The sequence below is a fragment of the Pongo pygmaeus genome, chromosome 4 (genome assembly GCF_028885625.2).
Source record: "Pongo pygmaeus isolate AG05252 chromosome 4, NHGRI_mPonPyg2-v2.0_pri, whole genome shotgun sequence".
NCBI classification, from domain to species: Eukaryota; Metazoa; Chordata; class Mammalia; order Primates; family Hominidae; genus Pongo; species Pongo pygmaeus.
Genome location: NC_072377.2, coordinates 113062495 through 113084380, shown reverse-complemented (window position 1 = coordinate 113084380; position 21886 = coordinate 113062495). Strand labels below are relative to the sequence as shown.

At 36.1% G+C, this 21886-nt stretch overlaps 1 protein-coding gene across 14 annotated transcripts in view; it reads right to left on the bottom strand.

Annotated features, from left to right (window-relative positions):
• Positions 1-21886, bottom strand: part of FER (FER tyrosine kinase) — a 461370-nt gene that overhangs the window by 275064 nt on the left and 164420 nt on the right. Inside the window, exon 1 of one of the 14 annotated variants that reach the window (XM_054489931.2) lies at positions 9703-9938. The exons of the other annotated variants lie outside the window; for them this stretch is intronic. Coding sequence (XP_054345906.1) covers positions 9703-9831 — 129 coding nt within the window. The 5' untranslated portion in view covers positions 9832-9938. Of the gene's footprint in view, positions 1-9702; positions 9939-21886 lie in introns of those variants that run through there. 14 annotated transcript variants of the gene reach the window in all.

Sequence of the window (21886 nt, the reverse complement as noted above, 5' to 3'; positions counted from 1 at the left end):
GATTACATACAGAAAGCCAAGCAAACGCTGGGCATCAGTTATTCATTCAAAACCAAGACAAGGATGCCCTGTCTCACCACTCCTATTCAACACAGTATTGAAAGTTCTCACCAGGGCAATCAGACAAGAGAAACAAATAAAGGGTATTCAAACAGGAAGAGAGGAAGTCAAATTTTAGAAAACCCCATCGTCTCAGCCAAAATCTCCTTAAGCTGATAAAGAACTTCAGCAGTCTCAGGATACAAAATCAGTGTGCAAAAATCACAAGCATTCCTATACACCAATAATAGACAAACAGCCAAATCATGAGTGAACTCCCATTCAAAACCGCTACAAAGAGAAAAATATACCTAGGAATACAACTTACAAGGGATGCAAAGGACCTCTTCAAGGAGAACTACAAACCACTGCTCAAGGAAATCAGAGAGGACACAAACAAATGGAAAAAAATTCCATGCTCATGGATAGGAAGAATCAATATCGTAAAAATGTTCACACTGCCCAAAGTAATTTATAGATTCAGTGCTTCAATGCTATCCCCATCAAGTTACCATTGACTTTCTTCATAGAATTAGAAGAAACAACTTTAAGTTTCATATGGAACCAAAAATGAGCCTATACAGCCAAGACAATCCTAAGCAAAAAGAATAAAGCTGGAGGCATCATGCTACCTGACTTCAACCTATACTACAAAGCTACAGTAACCAAAACAGCATGGTGCTGGTACCAAAACAGATATATAGACCGATGAAACAGAACAGAGCCCTCAGAAATAATGCCACACATCTACAATCATCTAATCTTTGACAAATCTGACAAAAACAAGCAATGGGGAAAGGATTCCCTATTTAATAAACAGTGTTGGGAAAACTGGCTAGCCATATGCAGAAAACTAAAACTGGACCCCTTCCTCACACCTTATAAAAAAATTAACTCAAGATAGATTAAAGACTTAAACGTAAGACCTAACATCATAAAAACTCTAGAAGAAAACCTAGGCAACACCATTCAGGACACAGGCATGGGCAAAGACTTCATGACTAAAACACCAAAAGCAATGGCAACAAAAGCCAAAATTGACAAATGGGATCTAATTAAACTAAGGAGCTTTTGCACAGCAAAAGAAAATATCATCAGAGTGAACAGGCAACCTATAAAATGGGAGAAAATTTTTCAATCTATCCATCTGACAAAGGGCTAATATCCAGAATCTACAAGGAACTTAAACAAATTTACAAGAAAAAAACAAACAACCCCATCAAAAAAAAAAAAAAGTAGGCAAAGGATATGAACAGGCACTTCTGAAAAGAAGACATTTATGTAGCCAACAAACATACAAAAAAAAGCTCATCATCACTGGTCATTAGAGTAATGCAAATCAAAACCACAATGAGATACCATCTCACGCCACCTAGAATGATGATCATTAAAAAGTTAAGAAACAACAGATGCCGGAGAGGATGTGGAGAAACAGGAACGCGTTTACACTGTTGGTGGGAGTGTAAATTAGTTCACCTATTGTGGAAGACAATGTGGCAATTCCTCAAGGATCTAGAACTAGAAATACCATTTGACCCAGCAATCCCATTACTGGCTATATACCCAAAGGATTATAAATCATTCTACTATAAAGACACACGCACATGTATGTTTACTGCAGCACTATTCACAATAGCAAAGACTTGGAACCAACCCAAATGTCCATCAGTGATAGGCTGGATAAAGAAAATGTGGCACATGCACACCATGGAATACTATGCTACCATAAAAAAAGATGAGTTCATGTCTTTTGCAGGAACATAGATGAAGCGGGAAACCATCATTCTCAGCAAACTAACACAGGAACAGAAAACCAAACACCGCAAGTTCTCACTCATAAGTGGGAGTTGAACAATGAGAAACACATGGACACAGGGAGAGGAATATCACACACCAGGGCCTGTCAGGGGATGACAGGCTAGGGGAGGGATAGCATTAGGAGAAATACCTAATGTAGATGATGGGCTGATGGGTGCAGCAAACCACTATGGCACGTGTATACCTATATACAAACCTGCACGTTCTGCACATGTATCCCAGAACTTAAAGTATAATTAAAAAAAAAAATGTAACCAAGTGAGAAACACACATGCACACACACAAAATTTAAGATATTGGAAGGATGGAGGGCCTCTACCTCCTATATTTGAACAATTACCACATTCAAATTGACAATATTATATATAAAACTTGGTTAATTTATACCTAAGAATTATGCACTATTTTTTTCCCCAAGATGGAGTTTCATTCTTGTCGCCTAGGGTGGAGTGCAATGGCGCATTCTTGGCTCACTGCAACCTCTGCCTCCCAGGTTCAAGTGTTTCTCCTGCTTCAGCCTCCCAAGTAGCTGGGATTACAGGTCCCCGCCACCATGCCTAGCTGATTTTTCTATTTTTAGCAGAGACAGGGTTTCACCATGTTGGCCAGGCTGGTCTCGAGCTCCTGACTTCAGGCATGCACTATTTCTAATACCACATCTCAAGAAAAGAGCCATTTTTGGCCTGGAATGATAAGAGAATTTAGACATGAATGAAAACTATGCAATATTAATGACATAAAATGATCAGAAACTTTTTTCATTAAAGATAAAACACTAAGAGGAGAGGCCCTTGAATATAAACACAGGAAAAGTTTGGATCTACATTTCAGAAATGCTTCGTTCAGTGACATAAATTTATTAAATCTCAGTGTAGCTCAGTGAGACACCAGATTTTTTTTTAATTGTAAAATACACGGAAAAAAAATACATGGAAAAAACAGAGTAACAACCACTATTGCTGAAGTTTTAAGGGCTACATAAAAGATAATAGTCACAATATACCATTCGAAGTCTCTGTTGAAAAGAGAATACTAACCTGCTTAGTATTCTGACAGTAGCACTAACTATAAGCCAAGCACCATTGCCCATTTTAATCTTCTATGAACACTATATAGCAGGTCTTGTTATTATCCTCTTTTTATAGATTAAAAAGCCAAAGCCCAGAGTGGTTAAATAACTTTTCCAAAGATAATAATAAAAAGTTCTTACTCAGAATAAGAATACTTATAATCAAATCTATAATGTAATTTAAGTCAAATCGTTTTTTTCCTTCCCTACACTGATAGGGGAGGAACAAAATTATTCATAGAACTAATGGGTTGGTGGGCCAGGTGCGTTGGCTCACGCCTGTAATCTCAACACTCTGGGAGGCCGAGGCAGGTGGATCACTTGAGGTTAGGAGTTCGAGACCAGCCTGGGCAACATGGTGAAACCCTGTCTCTACTAAAAATACAAAAATCAGTAGGGTGTACTGTTGCTCACCTCTACTCCCAGCTACTCGGAAAGCTAAGGCAGGAGAATCACTTGAACTCAGGAGACAGAGGTTGCAGTGAACCTAGATGGCACGACCAGCCTGGGAGACAGAGTGAGACCCTGTCTCAAAAAGGAAGGGGAGGGAAGGAAAAAAGGAGGGGAGAGGAGGAGGGGAGGGCAGAGGAGGGGAGGGGAGGGGAGGAGAAGGGGCAGGAAGGGTAGGGGAGGGGAGGAGAAGGGGAAGGGAGGGGAGGGGAGAAAAAGGGGAGGGGACGGGAGGAGAGGCAGAGGGGAGGGGAGGAGAGAGAGAGGAAGAAAAGAAGAGGAAAAGGGGTGGAAAAGGGGAGGGGAGGAAAGGAGAAGGGGAGGGGAGAAGAAGGGGACGGGAAGGGAAGGGGAAGAAAAGGAGGAAAAGGGGAGGGGAAGGGAGGAAAAAAGGAGGGGAGATGGGGAAGAGAAGGGGAGGGGAGGGAAAAGAGGGAAAGAGGGGAGGAGAAGGGGTGGGAAAGGGAGGGGAAGAGAGAAAAGGGGAGGGGCAAGGAGGGGAGGAGAGGGGGTGGGAAAGGGAGGGGAAGAGAGAAAAGGGGAGGGGCAAGGAGGGGAGGAGAGGGGGAGGGGAGGGGAGGAGAGGGGGAGGGGAGGGGAGGGGAGGAGAGGGGGAGGGGAGGAGAGGGGGAGGGGAGGGGAGGAGAGGGGGAGGAGAGGGGAGGGGGAGGGGAGGTGCAGGGAGGGGAGGAAAAGGGGAGGGGAGGGGAAGGGAAGAGAAGGGGAGGGGAGGAGAAGGGGAGGGGAAGAGAGGAGAAGGTGAGGAGAGGAGAAGGGGAGAGGAGAAGGGGAGAGGAGGAGAAGGGGAGAGGAGGAGAAGGGAGGTGAGGGGAGGAGAGGAGAAGGGGAGGGGAGGAGAGGAGAAGGGGAGGGGAGGAGAAAGAAGGGGAGGGGAGGAGAGGAGAAGGGGAGGGGAGGAGAAGGGGAGGATAAGGGAGGGATGGAGGAGAAGGGGAGGGGAGGAAAAGGGGAGGGGAGAGGAGAGGAGGAAGGGGGAGGGGAAGGGAGGGCAGACGAAGGGAGGAGAGGGGGAGGGGAGGGGAGAGGAGAGGGGAGGGGAAGGAGGGGAGAGGGGAGGGGAGAAGAAAGAATTAATGGGTAGGGCCAGGCATGGAGGCTTATGCCTGTAATCCTTTTACTTTGGGAGGCCTGGGCAGGAAGACTGCCTGAAGCCAGGAGTTTGAGACCAGCCTGGGCAACAAAACAAGACTCTGTCTCTACAAAATATTTTTTTAAGTTAAAAAATGTAAAAAAAAAAAAAAAAAAAAGAAAGAAAGACAAAAAACGTACTAATGTGTTAATATCTGCAATTGCTTCACTGCTTAAGAATTCTACATAGATTCAAAAAAAGTATCCATAAATTATCTTGAGGGTGTAAAGTTACAAAAAACAAATAGCTAATTATTAGATATCTTAAAACTTTAGAAATTCACAATTTTTAAAACAATAACTTACCTTGGAACTAAAAGGCACTAATGAAAAGCCTCATTCAGCCATATCTTTAAAAAGATTATCTTCAAAAACCAAACTATGTATTTGTGTCTTTTCAAACAGTTCAAAACGTACATGGTTTGACTTTCTCTGACGACTCAAGGCTACGAGACTCTGCTTTGTAATTACTTCTATCTGTATTTTGTACCTTTTTCCCCCGATATTTTAAAGTATTTTTAACTTGGAGACAAGGTCATATTTCTTGAACATTTTTTAATCAACGGGCCCTCTTATTCTGTTACTATTCCCCTCATTCACAGAAAACCTATCACTAGAGAGTTATTCATTTCTTGATAGCCAGACATTTTTAATGACTTCCTTTAGAAAAAAAAAAAATCACCTCCTTCTTTGTAAGCCCAATTCCTTAAAAGGATCATGTACCTTATTTCCGTTAACTTAAATGCAAAGGAAAAGCCAACGTTGCTTTGGGTGAAATAATGCAACAGATAAACCACATAACCATGGATTTCTGTGATTCCAGTAAACAGTATCTTAGATGTCTAGATTCCAGCTAGCAACATCTGGTGAGATAGGAATTGACTTACAAGATGCAGCTTCATCTAATACATCTAATAAAGTATTTATACTTTGTTCTGTCACCACTTACAATAGATTAGCAATAACACATTCGGGAACAGAGGAATCTATTTTTGTGTGCTTCTTTAATTAAAAAAAAATATTGGCAAAGAGAGACTTTAAGGCAGCCAATGCTTTTTTACTATCACAAACAAAACAAACAGTCTGTTTTTACTAATTACTGCAGGATATATACCTTTATGACATTAGGAATATAGAAATATCTTACCCGCTGTGATTGAGTAAAAAGGCTAAAACCCATTTCATACTTTTCCTCTTTCCCAGTTCCCTCAGGGTTACTTACAGTCTATATCTGGGGGTAAATTTTTATCATATATTCAGTGTTCTCATATCCCTACAGATATATTTACTCATCAAAATAAAGTTTATATAAAACATTTTTAAACCCATAGAAAAATATAATAAAAAGTAAACTGTAAAGACTCCAAGGATTCTGTGGCTAAAATATTAGACACAGATTAAAGCATTCACCTATCATTATCCTTTTGATATATTTTCTAACTTTGACCATACTTTCTACTGCTCCTCATTCTCTCTCACCCTCTTCTTTAAGAAAAGAGCAAAAACAGTTTATATGTATATAGACTTTATATATATGTATATGTACATATATTAAACAGTTTATATACATATATGTATGCATGTATATGCTTTCAAGGGAGATGCTATATAAAAATTATACCGTTCATAGCTAGAATAAACCTTTTGCTAGAAATTAATTAGAAACTGAGCATCCAAAGCAGTACCTAAAACTAAACAATCAGAAAGGGCAATGTGAAATACAATTACCTTATTTTCTCTGAATATATTTAATAGCCATTAAAATCAATTCCTTACAATATTTATTTTATTCTTATTAAAAAGTTGAGCCCTATAATACATTTCAAGAACTCACGAATTTATTTTCATAAATACTATTATCACATCACCAAAAACTGAAATATATACATAGCTTTAAAATATTTTGTGACATGATTGCCAATCGGCAGCAGTAAAAACTTCCTAAGAATTCAATCAGAAAGTATGGAGCTGGCAGGAGGGAAAGTACCAGGCCTTCAAAATATAGATATTTACAAAAGCAAGGTGTGATGGCCAGATTTTAAAATCCACCGTAACATCTAATTGATACACTAGAATTCTTCTGCCTTCATAAACTTAGTGCCACAAGAAGCTCCTGCATTTGGGAGCAAGCACCTTCTAAAACAGGAACAAACAAACTACAGCAATGAAACTAGCGGTACTGTGCTAAGTCATATTATCTATTTTTATCAACATTTTACCTACTCTTTCAGTTAGGGTTGCTTTCAGCTACTGTGGCAGAAATATGTCCAAAATTAACCTAGATAAATAAGGTTTTATGTCTCTCATGAAATGAAATTTATAAGTAAAGTAAGCAGTCTGGAGTTGGTGCTAGTTACTCAACAGAAACAAGAAGAACCTAAGAGCCTTCTTCTGTCTTTCTTAGAAAAAGTCTCTTGACTTAAATTTGCTTATCAGCTACCATCCCTCAGTCAACACTATTTTTAGATCAATAAATGTAGAAACTAAATTTTAGGTGGGTCTTCCACATGACTGCTAACGTCATCCCAAAATGACCAAAAGTAGAAACAGAGACTAAACCAGAGAGCACATGCATTGATGAATAAGGAGAAATGAACAGAAGTTCCAAAGATTTCGACAATGAGCAGGGATAGAATGCAGTACAACCAAACTTCACAAGTCTTGAAAACACAAAGACTTTCACATGAGGGTAAAGGAATAATAAAGCCCACATTAAGAGCCACTTCTCAATGCTGAATTACATGGGATATGGGAGAATGAGCAATCTTCTGTTGAACAGGAAGTTTGCTTACCAGAATGAGCTTTCAAAGGCCAAATTTAAAAATTCTTAGAAGATGGAAAAGTGTATTATAATAGGTGAGGGAAGTGAAATTCCAATAAAGAATGGATCTACCATACATAATACAATATCAATATGAAACACTACTTGGAGGGAACAGATGACCCAGAAAAGCAGCTTGAGGGGCTATGGCTTACCAGAAAACTAGGTCTAGACTAGTCTCATCTCCAGAGGAATGTCAGTTTCTGAAAAAAGGACAACTTCTGCCTAAAATATACTCTTGTGAATCAGTATGTACCTTATGGTGGTAAGAATTCACTGAAAAAAAATCATAAATAATACCAGAAAATAAAAACAAAAGATGTCAAGAACATCTGTATAAAACACAGAGGCTAAATAGTGACTCCATGAGAATACAAAGGCTTCCTATGATCAATTCAGGTATGTGTGACTGAATATGTATGTCTCCAAGTGAGTGTGGTAACATCTGACTGAGCAGACTGACAATGAGAAGTACTTAAAAGTATATTTTTAGGTTTATCAAGAGGTCTCATTATACTTAGGTCAGTATTAGTTAATAACCAAAGATAAATCATCAAGGCTATGGGTAGAAGTTCATAATTATGAGAGTTCAACTAAGTATTTACTTGTTGAATTGTTTTAAAATTTCAAGAGTCAGTGTGCATCCTTACATGTAATGTCTTCCTAAGGATGGTGGCTGATAGCCATCAAAGCAAAAATTCTTATTCTATTTACTCTGAACAGAATTTACATAAATGAGAAAAATAATAAAACTGTAATCTTTTCTACTTTACTTTGAAGATCTGTAGTAGAACTATTATAAAAGAAAAAAGTTAATAAAATTCAAGAGGATTAAGAACTATTTCAAAAATAAGAAATAAAAGCACAAAATTGTTTTGAAAAGACAATGACGATATGTATAAAAAAAGAAAAATATTAAAGAAGGATAATAAAAGAATATATATCAGAGATTGAAGATTCTAATAGAAAAGAAAAAAGTTAATAAAATTTAAGAGAATTAAGAACGATTTCAAAAACAAAAAGCACAAAATGGTTTTGAAAAGACAATGACTGTGTATAAAAAAACAGAAAAATATTAAAGAAGGATCATAAAAGAATATATATCAGCGATTGAAGAGTAACAAGAAAGCGAGACTTTTTTACTTTTTTAAAGTTAAAAAAATTTAAGTTATGCAAGTCACTAGCTAGCTATGTGAGTCATTAATTATCTCAGGCTTCAGAGACATTATTATATACAAAATGATAATTTGGAGAAGATGATCCCAATGGATTCAATATCCTCTAATATTTTTATAAATTCATAAACCGGATAAGCAAAACTTATGCACACAAGTAATGGTCATTGTATTTACAAACAGTACTTATCCAATAATATAGGACACATATTTGGAACAACAAAACCCAAATACTGGATGTAGTAATATTAAAGTAAGAATTGTGTATGTATTTCAGCTATCTTCAAAATAAAGAAAATACATAAACTTTTTTGGCATTTACAATTCTTATTTGAAGGCCAGAATTAGGCTTTCCTAATATAGTGAATCTGAAAAAAGAAAGCCTAAAAAAGAGAGGCATTAAATAAGGGACCCAAGAGAATGCAGGCAATTAAGTTGCAAAATGACATATAAATATAATTCTTCACCAACAAGACAGATTTAAAATAGGGCTATATTCCTATTAGTAACAGAAATTATATTTTATACATTAAAAGAGTAAGGAATTAGTGTATTCCAAGTTACTAAATTAAACCATAAACACTGATTACAAAATTAGCATTGAACTATACAGCTACTTATTATAATGAAAAGCTTTACCAGTTATGGTCACCAACTATTAAAATACCTATGTTCAAGAAAAATATTATTATTTTCCTTTGGTGACAGACATTGAAAATAACAACGCTAAATTGAGCTCACCAGCCAGAATAGAAACTGAAATTTGAAAAATAGAAATCTTAATATCATCTTTGTTGAATATTTGAGGAGAAACATGGCTCAGTTTAAAATCTGAGCCATGTTTCTCCTCAAATATTCAATAAAACTGCACTCTCTTTTACCTTCCATGTATTGAAATACTGGAAAGGACATATTTTTCTCAAAACTGAGAGGTGAATTAAGGAAACAAATGAAATAAAATACAAATGTGAAAAGAAGCCACTTTCATTTTTTTCAGTGGCTTTGGTTTAGCATCTGAGTGATAGCATTGTTCAAAAGAATTTTGTTTACCACCAGATTCAGAAGTCAAGAGAAATTATCCTTCCCATTTGAAGTAGCCGCATAAAATAGATGACCTGCTGGACTCTTAGATAATGTCTGGGCCCTGGGTAAAGTAGGCCTGTGGCAGAACTTCCCCTTACCTGATCTCTGTGGACTTCTGATGTGGAAGGCTCAGAGCTGAACGTTAAAGCACATGTTTTACAGGATTGGGAGCCGAAACCAGACTCCAGCTGACCCTTACAATGAGGACATTTCATTTTCTGCTCCATCTCAAAATTTAGCTAAGAGATAGTGACAGTGGGCCCAAGGAAGTCAATTTACCAACAAACCTTCCTGTCTGAGGCAAAAGCAAGATAGAAGAGAGGTGCAAATCTGGATCCCCTATTTCATACTATCTCCCCCTGTTGGCATGGAAGTATACTAGTCAGTTCTGGATTAAAGGAACAGATACAGCCAACAAATGTTACGTTTTCAAGCAACAAAGAGAAAATCCTTGTACATTAAGTAAAGAAAACACTATCTAAGAAATAAATCTCTGTTCTACTTGATTTTTTTTTTTTTTTTTTTTTTGAGACAGAGTTTCGCTCTTGTCCCCCAGGCTGGAGTGCAATGGCACACTCTTGACTCTGCAACCTCTGCCTCCCGGGTTCAAGTGATTATCCTGCCTCAGTCTCCTGAGTAGCTAGGATTACAGGCGCCCGCCACCACGCCTGGCTAAATTTTTTTGTATTCTTAGTAGAGACGGGGTTTTACCATGTTGGCCAGGCTAGTCTCCAACTCCTGACCTCAGGTGATCCGCCCACCTCGGCCTCCCAAAGTGCTGGGATTACAGGTGTGAGCCACTGCACCTGGCCTTTGATTTTTTAAATTAGATAAATAAAATACCTGATTTTATTCCTAAGAATACAGAAGTCTTCTTATTTTAGGTTTTGGATCTCAAGATCTCTGAGAATAGACCACACTTTCAAGCACTTCTTGAAACAAAACCTTGCAGATAGCTGTGCTACAAAGCTTTTCTTAATCCAATGTGTTTTAATTTTTTTTATTTTTTATTGAGGTATAACTCTCCAATACTTTATAATTCTTTGTTCAAAGGAAAAGAATATAAATTATGTGCAAATGATCTCTAAGGTCTCAACAGAAATAAAAATTTTAAATTTCCTTGCCACAAGAATGTACTACACTTAACACAAAATGAAGTGGCAGGGCTAGAGAGGAAGTAGAGTGGGATAGTCAAAACCATAAACGTTTAATCGGAAAGTAAGGCTCCACTTTTGATAACCTATTCTATAATGATTTGTTAATTGCTTTATAAATCCCTGCTTTATTCATTCATTTTTTTAAACAAAGATACAACTACTAGATGCCAGGTATCATATTCAGGCATTGTACAGAACATTCTTTCTAATGGACCAAAGTTCAAGAAACTTTATGAAACCAAATAAGAAAAATAGAAAAGAGCAAGAGAGTCAAAAGTCTTACTCAGTAAAACTTTCCTGGGTCACAATTCTGACATAAACATCTCCTTCTTTAAACTCTTTGGCCCCCTTTATAATTAGATGCAATCAAAAAAAAATTTTTAATGTTCTTGCCTTTTTGCATAATTTCCTCTAGTTTTCTTTTTTGGATATTCACTTTTTAAATTTTATTGTCTGCAACAACCATTTTTATATCACGTCCATCAAAATAAATCTCATTGTGTACACTGAGAATAATTTTATAAAACTTTATATTTAATAAACAATAAAAGACAATACAGGGTAAAGAATTTCTTAGGAGCAAGCATTGTTCTCGGCATTTTAGATGGATTATCTCATTTAACTCTCCACATTAACCCTATGAAATAGTTTCTGTTACAAACCCTAGTTTACAGATGAGAAAACTGAGGTACAGAAAGTTTAACTTGCCCAAAGTTACATAGCCAAAAAATAGCTGATGCCACATATTCAAATTCAAAGAACTTTGTTCCAGAAACTATGCAATTAACTATTATACTATGTTTCTTAGATTAAGTCACTGCTCTATTTCACCAAAGGTATTCTTTTGCCAAAAGAGAGTCTCCAAAGATACATTAACAATTTATTAATTTTGTTTTTCTACTTAAGTGTTGATATATTCAGTAAACAATGCTTATAGTTTCCCAATATTCACTCCCTGCACTCATTTTTCCCTAACTGTAACCATAATTTGAATTTTATACCAGAATAAGTTTGTATTTTCATTAAAATAAAATTATATTTTCCTATATTTTATTCCCTGATTGGTTTCACTTATTTATTTTTAAATATTCATTAAGCATTCATTAGGTGCCAGGCACTTACCCAAGCTCATAAAATCATAAAACATTAAATCTGGAAGCAATTTTCAACATTAAATGAGTTGAAATCAATGCTTACAGTCAAAGAATATAAAATCTTAAGATGCTGGATTTGTTGCTTGTTCTAGCCCAGAGAGAAGCTAATTTTGGTGTTTCTTTGTTCATCATCTGTACTCACTGGTTTTGCTCTTCACAACTAGAAAACTTTAATGTCATCTAGATACCTCACTAGGAAGACCCTCCTCTTTCAGATCATTTATAAAGACAATAATCACTACAGATGTTGTATTAATTCCCTAGGGCTGCTGTAACACAGTACCAGAAATCAGGTGACTTAAAACAACAGAAACTTACTCTCCTACAGTTCTGGAGGCCACAAGTCTGAAATCAAGGTGTTAGCAAGGCCATGCTCCCTCCAAAACTTCTAGGGGATAACCCTTCCTTACCTCCTATAGCTTCTGGTAGCCCCAGGCATTCCTTTGCTTGTGATAGCATAATTCCAATATCTGCCTCTGTCTTCGCATGGCTGTCTTCCCTGTATGTCAGCCTCTCTTCTCTTCTTATAAGGGCACCAGTCACACTGGATTAGAGCTCACCCTAACAACTTCATATTAACTAGTTTACAACTACAGACCCTATTTCCAAATTAGGTCACATACACAGGTATTGAGTATTACAACTTAAAGATATCTTTTGGGGGCACATAATTCAAACCATAACAGATGTGATCATCAATTGCTGGGGCACCTTGCTCTTTATACTTTTCTAGTCAAGTAAACATGTATTCCTACTGTTTGATTTCTGATTTTAAACCTGTTCTTGGGCCATGCTAAAAGCCTATTTCCCATTTCAGCAGTGATTTAACATTTAGTAACCTTTGGTAAGAAACATTGTCAATGTCTTTTCTAAAACCTAAGTAGCTTATTTTATATACCCTATTACCTTCATAAAAAAAGACTCTAAGAATAATCGGTCAGGTATGATTTCTTCCATTGAAATGTTCCCTATCCCCTAGGAGATTATTTTACATAAATATTTGATAACTCTACTTGTTGATATGAGTTCTAAGAGCTTGTCCAATATTCAAAAAATATTTACTTAGCCTCCCCTACATAGCAAGCACTGTACAAGGCAGAGGAAATAGTAGTAAATATAATGAAAGTGCCTACCTTCTTAGTGCTACAGTTTGAGGAACAAGCAGGGATTATAGAAGACAGATAATAAAGACATACATACATACATACATACATACATACATACATACCGTAATCAAATGAGTTCATACATACCAAAGTACATATATTAGTATTTAATGCATGGAAATATTTAGAACTAACCTACCACAGAGTAAATTCTAACCAACAAAATAGTAATAATTGTAGTAATAGTAGAAATGGTAAAGATACTAAAGTAAGTGCTTTGCAAGAAAAGGAAAAAGGCAATAGGATAAATAATGATGGCAGGGGTCAGATAGGGCCTATTACAGCTGAAGTAGTCAGAGATCTCTCAAAGAAGTATCATTTGACCTGAAATTATCAAAAGAAGGCAGTTGGTCATATGAAGATCTGGGGAATAAGTATTAAAAAGAGTTAAAACATAAAGGCCCAGAGATAAGAAGAAACTTAGTGTACCCAAAGGACAGTAAGACCTCAATGGCTGGAGTGTGATGGATGAGGACTGGTAGGAAATAATGAGGGGAAGTAGGCAGGGATGAGCTTATGTAATTGAGTTCATGGTGAGGATTAGAATTTTATTCAAGTTATATAGGAATACCAATGGAGGGTCATAAGCAAGAGAAATATAAAATCTCATTTATACATTAAGATAACTCAAGTTATTATACAGAAAATAAAATTTACAAAGGGCAAGGGAACAAACAGGTAAACTGGCTGAAGTCGTTCAGACCTTAATTTATGGTGAATTTACTAGGATGATCACAATGGAAATGTTATCAAGAGGTCACATTTGGAATATATTTTGGAGGTAATATCAAGGCCACTTGCTAACAGGATTTGGAAAAAAGTGAACACAAGGGTGATTCTCAAGATTTTGACTTAAGCAATTGACTGAAAATACCCTTTACTAAGAAGACTGTGGGAATGGCAGATTTGAGGGTTTTGACAAGTTAAATTTAAGATTATCAGTGTAATTACTTTATTGTATGAAATGACCAAATTCGAAGACAATCTTTATAAATTAAGTTCACATTAAAAATGCCTTATTCATGCAAATGAACTGTCATACCTTATGTATGACACCAGATATAGCAAACAATTTAAAATAATTATAACAAAAGCATTCTTTCTACATATTCAAAAACCAAGTTGCAGGGTGATAACTTTTGGTAGGTGGGATTAAAAAAGAAGGCCTTCACATATAAATTTTAAAACTATATGCATTTAATTTTATTTTTAAAACATAAGGTGATAAAATACCTCAATTTCAGAAATTTGTTTTTTCTGACACTGAGCTCCACCTGCTGGTAATTTCTTACCTTTAGGTATTACTTAACTAAAAAGAACTAAAATATCTATGATAAGGGGACTGTAGTCTCTGAAATGAAAATACTAAAAACTCTACTTAGGAGGCATGAAGGAAACATTTTCTTTCTTTATAGCTACCATTTATTGAACTTAGCTATATACCAGGCACTGTACTAAACATTTTTGCAAGCATTATTTCACGTAACTTTTAAGACAATTCTATGAGGTTTCTATGATTTGCCACTTTTAACCAGTAAGGAATCTTGATCTCAGAGAGGTTATGTGATTTTTGCCTATGATGATACACTAATAGCACAGAAGATCTGAACTAAAGTCCCCCTGATTACACATCTGTTGGCTTAGTAACCATGCAACACTGATTGTATAAAATAGAAACTTCATTGTCAAGAAGGTTCTATTTGAGTTTGAATCTGCCACACCGATTCTGATAAAGTTCCTTAATCTCTTCAAGCTCCAATGTTCTTGTCTGAAACGTTGGAATAACTCCTTTGCAGGACTGTTTGCCAGTAGTAAATAAAGTATGTTATATATCTAGCATACTGTTTAGCACACAGTAAAGAGTAATTAAGGATTAGTTCTTTTAGTAATTTTTGTTAAATGACACATTAAAATGACTTAAGTTATGACGCTTTATTGACAAATGTCAATGAATCAAATTAAGTATCTCTCAAAGAATCTTTTGGAAAATTTTAAATTTTCCATTTTAATAGCTACTAAATAAACTTGTTTAGAAATACCCTCCCTCCAAAATAGAACATGTTTCATACAATAGCTAAATTATCTGTACTCTTTATTCATCTCTAAAACCTATAGAAATATTGATCATCTATAAAGCCATAAAAAAAATCTACAAAGTGAAATCAAGAATAACCAACTAGAATTACAAGATCCAACTCTGATTTAAAAAAAAAAACAAGTAGAAATAGTAAGATATCAATGAGTAAAATGTAACATGAAAATTATAAGCAAAAGTTGAAGTTTAACATTGAAAATTACCCTTCAATCATCAGTAATATTTTTTAATCCTAAAAAGGGAAGTGATTTAAATAACTTGTGGGAGTTATAATTTCACAAATATAAACATTATTTTTAACACAGAAATTATCCAATTGTTTGAAAATACAGCTTCAAAATTTTTGAAACTCAGCTAATGAATTAACTAATAAATCCTACTAATTTTACAGATCTAGCCTCAAACAAGTATAGAATATCTTCAATCGAGAACTCTCCTCAGAATACAATTGAGAACTCCACACAGAATACAATTATCCACTGCATATCCAAACTTTAGCTGAGAGAAATGACACTAAGAAAGGATTGTTAAAAACACACCCAGTCCAAGGCGGGGTGCGGTGACTCAACGCCTGTAATCCCAGCACTTTGGGAGGCCAAGGCGGGCGGATCATGAGTCAGGAGATCGAGCCCATCCTGGCTAACACGGTGAAACCCCATCTCTAATAAAAATACAAAAAAATTAGCCGGGCGTGGTGGCGGGGGCCTGTAGTCCCAGCTACTCGGGAGGCTAAGGCAGGAGAACGGCGTGAACCCGGGAGGCGGAGTTTGCAGTAAGCAGAGATCGCACCACTGCACTCCAGCCTGGGCGACAGAGCGAGACTCCATCTCAAAAAAAAAAAAAAGAAAAGAAAAAACACACACCCAGTCCACCACCCATTATTCTAAATCTAGATTATATTATTGGATAAAATCAATTTAGAGACAGCTGCATTCTTAGGCCCACACAGAACGATTTTGATGTCATGGTCTCCACTTTCACTGATGGATTCTAGATTCTGCAAGAGATGGTCTTATGAGTCTCCTTCCTACATTAGCTTTAGTGATATTGTCAAGGGCACTGCCACTACGAAAGTCAGAATTAAAGCCTCCAGTAAGAAATTCTATTAGGGCTCAATGCAATGAAAAGCTTTGCTTCCCCTGCAATGCGACATGCTTTCTTTCATTTAAGAGTGTTATATGACTTTATCTCCCTTTTCATTTTGGCCTTTGGAAAGCTTAGAAACAAAATAATAGCTCTAGGGTAGTAACTATACATACATCCTATGAACTATAGTCTTGATATCCTGTTACAACTTACATTGTTCCTGGTTCTCATTTTATTTTATATTTATATTTTCCTGAATGTTGTTGTCATTAGCTACCTCAAATACTCTGGGGAGTAAGGCATGAAATAAATAAATGAGTAAATGAACACAAGGATGTAAATCTTTTATAAAAAGCCCTGCAATGTGAGGTTTACTTATTCAGGGAGCACAGTCTTATCTCTGAACAATTTAAAACAAAAGCCTGATTACCAAGAGTTGGTGACATCACGCTCCTTGGCATCTTCAGACTCCCAGACATGGTCATTCTACGGAGCTACCTTTCTTAGAGGTGATAAAGCTGAAGCTTAAAGCATCAGCTTTTTCATACTTCCTGTTAATCATTTGTTTGACTCTAAGGAAAATTAGAAGCAAACAAGAAGCTTCCCTTGTGTTCTTTGGTTTTTAGTTATAATCCCAAGTCACAACATACACCTACTCAGCAAGAAATCAAAGCTGTCTCTGACTTTGGGAAATGGGAAAGAGGCAACATCCCCCAAAATCACCCAAGAAAACAATAAGGAAGAGTAGATAAAAATTAAATTATTTCTACTTAAACTGACTTATCTGAAAAAAAGTTAAGTTAGACTTTCATATTCCTGTGGAGAACAAAAGACCAGTGTTTCACTGGTCTAATGTGACTAGTCCATGCTTGTTTTACTCCCCATATACCAAATTATCTTAAGTGTTTACAATAATTACTCCATCACCTTAAAAGCATGGCCTATCTTAAAAATAGAAACAATTATGATTTAATTCCTCAGCATAATTTTAAAATTATAATGAGCAACCACTAAGTTAAAATGAGGCCTCTAAATGCTAGAAAGCACATAGGTATTAATTTCTGTTGAGTTAAATAGCTAGCAAAAAGTCAGAATCAACGTATCTACATATCATCTTTGTATCACAGTTCTTTGGAATAAAAGAAAGCCCCGTGGATTGTCATTATTATTTCATAAAGACTGGCAATGAAATTTTCTGATTAAATACATGTTTAATACACAAAGACAATTATATGAATGAAAGATGATACAGAATACTGTATCATACTAGAAAATGCTAACTGATCAAAATATAGAATCCTATGTTCAATTAATTTGTATTAGATTTAATACAGGAATTAAATCCTGGAAAACATGATCAAATATAATATGAAATTGATGGCAGTTATCCAAAAAGTCTATATAATTCTATTATACACAAAGGGAGAACAAAAACGAATCTCCGTAAGAGTTTTCATGATTATTTGAATTTCATCTTATGCCATCCAACCCATGAGCAAACATGATAGAGTTATCTGGCAATTTTCTTCTATAATAACACACCTACACTGGGGCCTAATAAATAGCAAAGACTATGAATATTTTATAAGTAATGAAATTGGAAAAGGTTCACTATATCAAAAAATACAGCTATCTGTAATAATTATATAATACTGCTAACATAAGCTATATCTAAATACCCACAACATAATTAATAGATAATTGAAGTAACTATATACATAATGCAAGTCTATACTCATCCAGGCCCCTCCCGATCCAATGCTACAATTAATTACATTTCAGATTTCTGTTTGGCAGGGGGTCGGGGGGGTACCTAAATTATTAAGGTAAACATCTAAATTTCCCATTTCATTTTATCTTATTAAATACCTCCCAATAAAAACTTTGGGAATCAACAATTTGGAATGAATCAAGTAAGTACAGATAAACAAATTTTCTAAAAATTTTATACTAGGCTCTTGATGTAAAACTTGAATCAAGTATAATAATGAATTTTCCTAAGTATATGAACCACAAATTGGATCCATATGTTAGATTTTATTAAACTATAAAGGAAGAGTTTTGACACCTTTAGGTAAGATTGGTTCAATAAATATTTTTATTTTAAATTCCAAATATTTTTAATTTGAGAATGCAAATATAATCAATGCCTTTTGTCTATGAATTCTTACCTTGTACAGCTCCAGTTTAAAAAAGAAACAGAGGAAAAGTTCACAAGTCAGTAGTCAATAAAAATGGAAACCTGGAGAGCAAAGCAGGAGAGAGGAGGGAAGTGGGTCATATCATAGTACCCTGTGTCAAGCAGGGGAGTATGGGAAAAGTGAAAGAAGAGGGAATGAAAAGCTTTTCTTAACTCAGACCCTCTTCTTCATCTCCTTTTTCCTGCTCCCTTTTTGTTTGTCCTTTTATCTGTCTCTCATTCCTGTATTTTCTTTCTCTCCTGTTCTTTACCTTTAATCTTCCTCACCTTTCTTTACTGATCTTCTTCCTTCCCTCACCTGTTTCTTTTGCTACCTTTCTTCTGACACATATCTCCTTTTCCCTCTTTCTTAATTCTTCCTTAATGGCCTTAGCAACAAAAAATTGGGGGAAAGAAAAGAGTTCCCATCAAAATTAAATTTTAATTAGGACAGAGTAATTTATCCCCGTGCCAAAAAAACAAAAGTCTTTTGTGGAATAAGAACAACGCTCAGGCTCCATAAAAACTGTGCCTTATTATAAACAAACAAACAAGAGCCATTTAACTACCAGAGTTTCAGAAAGTAGTTGTTTTTTGTTTTCGTTTTTGTTTTTGTTTTGAGATGGAGTGTCAATTTTGATTGATGGGGCAATCTCAGCTCATGCATCCTCCGCCTCCTGGGTTCAAGCGATTCTCCTGCCTCAGCCTCTTTAGTAGCTGGGATTACAGGTGCCACCACCAAGCCTGGCTAATTTTTATATTTTTAGTAGAGACGGGATTTCACCACGTTGGCCAGGCTGGTCTCAAACTCCTGACCTCAGGTGATCCAACTACCTTAGCCTCCCAAAGTGCTGGGATTACAGGCATAAGCCACTGGGCCAGGCCAAAAGTAGCTATTTGTAATGACTAAGGTTCTGGAGACTCTTAGGTTAACCAAATCTCTCAAAAGACAACTAAAGCTTTTTCTTACCAACTGGATTCCATCTCTACCTAACCTTCTTAGTCCTTTGTTCACTGACTTCTGAAACCAGGTGTCTTTCATAATCCATATCCTACTTTACTTCAACTCCTTCCAAGTTACATGCCTAACCCATATCCTCCTTGTCCTTGCTAAACCCTGTAGCCACCACCATTCCTGGCTATACTACAGAAAAGAAATGAGTTCTTCTTTCCAAAATTTCAAAAGCTTTTCCCTAGCCTTCTCCTCTATTCTAAATTATTTTTTCCTATATACTTATCTTAACCTAAATTACTTTTGAAAAGGGAAGAGCTAGGCTTACACAAATTTGTGAAATGGGCTAAATTAATCTTCAGCAACTTTTCACCTTCCCTTCCAGCACTATGCCCCTCACCAGCGTGCCTATCAGAATAAAGACTACTTCAAAGTATCATTTCACATGCTTGTGCTATCTACTTCCATGCTGATTTCACCACTCCTGCATTCCCCAAGCCCCTGAATTGAGGTACATATTAATGTCTGATGATGCTTAACATGCTACTTCTCCAAGAGGCGTTCAGAATTTAATAAGGATCTTTAAGACAAAAATCCTTTGCCCAATAGTCATTATTTTTCAACCACAAGAGATCTGAAGAATACAACACTTTGTTATCAAAAATAATAGCGAACTATAGTTTCTCAGTAAAAGAGAAAGAAGAAGAGGTACATAGTCCATAGAAGAAAATAATAATAATGGTTAGAGAGTGGGTAACAGAGAAAAGTAAGTATGGCATATATAGTTTAAAAAGCTACTCCTTCTCCCAGATAATTCTGAAAAGATAGCCATAGAAAGCTCAACACACAATCTAACACACACACACACACACACACACACACACACACAACGAGAGAGAGAGACAAGTTAAGCATGCTTTCATTTTGGTCCTATGCTAAGTTAGAACAATTTTTTTCTAAATTTTTTCATTGAAGTACAAGATGAATATAGCAAAGTTTACAAATCAAAAGTGTTCAGGTTATAAATTTTTGCAGATTGAAAAAGTCCCTGTAACCAGAACACAGATCAAGAAACAAGTCACTGTCTATACTCTAGAAGTGTCTTGTGTGGCCCCTTTCAGTCACTACACCCACCCTACCAAGGGGAACCACTATTCTAACTTTGAATGTCATTGATTACTTTTACCTTTTTTTGAGCTCCATATAAATGGAATCACAGAATATGTAATGTCTGGTGTCTTTTCACTTAGCATTATTTTTGTAAGATTCAGCCATACTGCTGTACGTAATTGTAATCTGTTCATTTTCATTACTGCGGAGTATCCCATTGGGTAAGTATCCCACAATTTATGTATTCCACTGTTGATTGACATCTGGACAGTTTCTAGCTGGGGTCATTATAAATGGTGCTCCTGTGAATATTCTTGTACATGCCTTTTTGAGAGCATATGTATGTATTTCTATTGAGTATATATCCAGGAGCAAATATACTGAGTCACAGGGTGTGCACATTTCCTTCTTTAGTAGACACTGCCCAATAGGCTTTCCAAAGTAGTGGTTGTGGCTAAGATATTTTAGAGGACATAGTTCATTCTGGCCCTGCTTAAATAACACAGCATGCCAAATTTCTACTTTGTCTATCCATAAATGATAGCTATGTTAGTCAAGACTATCACTCTGCATCCTTTCCTTTCTGTCAGAATTATGAGTTTATTACTTTATCACACAGATTCTAGACTAATTTACCCCTATACATTAGCTGAGTGCTTTGTTTTTGTTTGGTATTTATATACAAGGAATATGTAGAGTGAGTCACACATTTAACTAAAAACTGCAACCTAAATGCTGATGGTTTCATTCTGCAACATTAAGCATGTTCAAAAAAAAATTTACTAAGTACCTACTCTTTGCCAGGTACTGTGTTAAGCAGTAAAAGTTTATACAGAAAATAATTATAAGAGATGCAGTAGGTATAATAATAGCATAAATGAAACCATTTGTGGCTATTTACATTCTCAATACTCTCATCTACCTCTCAGACACTCTCTTTGGTTTACTAGGTATTTGGCAAGTAGCTTAAGATTATTTTCTTTCCAGCTCAACCCCCAACATTATCATAAATGATTCTTATACCCAAGGCCTCAAAGTTCCTTGGATGGCTTCATCTCCAAAAGTACTCATCTAGGCTCAACTTCAGTAACTCCTTCTACCATTTGTAACTCGGAACTTACCAGTCAGAATTTCTTCACTTGTAAGATTTCAGACCACACTTGATAGCTACTTGCTCCAATTACACTTGTTCATAACTGAATTGATAGAACCAGCCCAGGTAATACCCCCCAAATTTTTTTCCCAGGCCTTCAATCCTTATATCTTCCTTTCTTGTTTTGCTCTTCTTTCATAGCGTCATGTCTGTGATTATAACCAGTATCCATTCAGATTAGTAAGAGTTCATAGGGCCACGCACAGTGGCTCACACCTGTAGTCAATCTC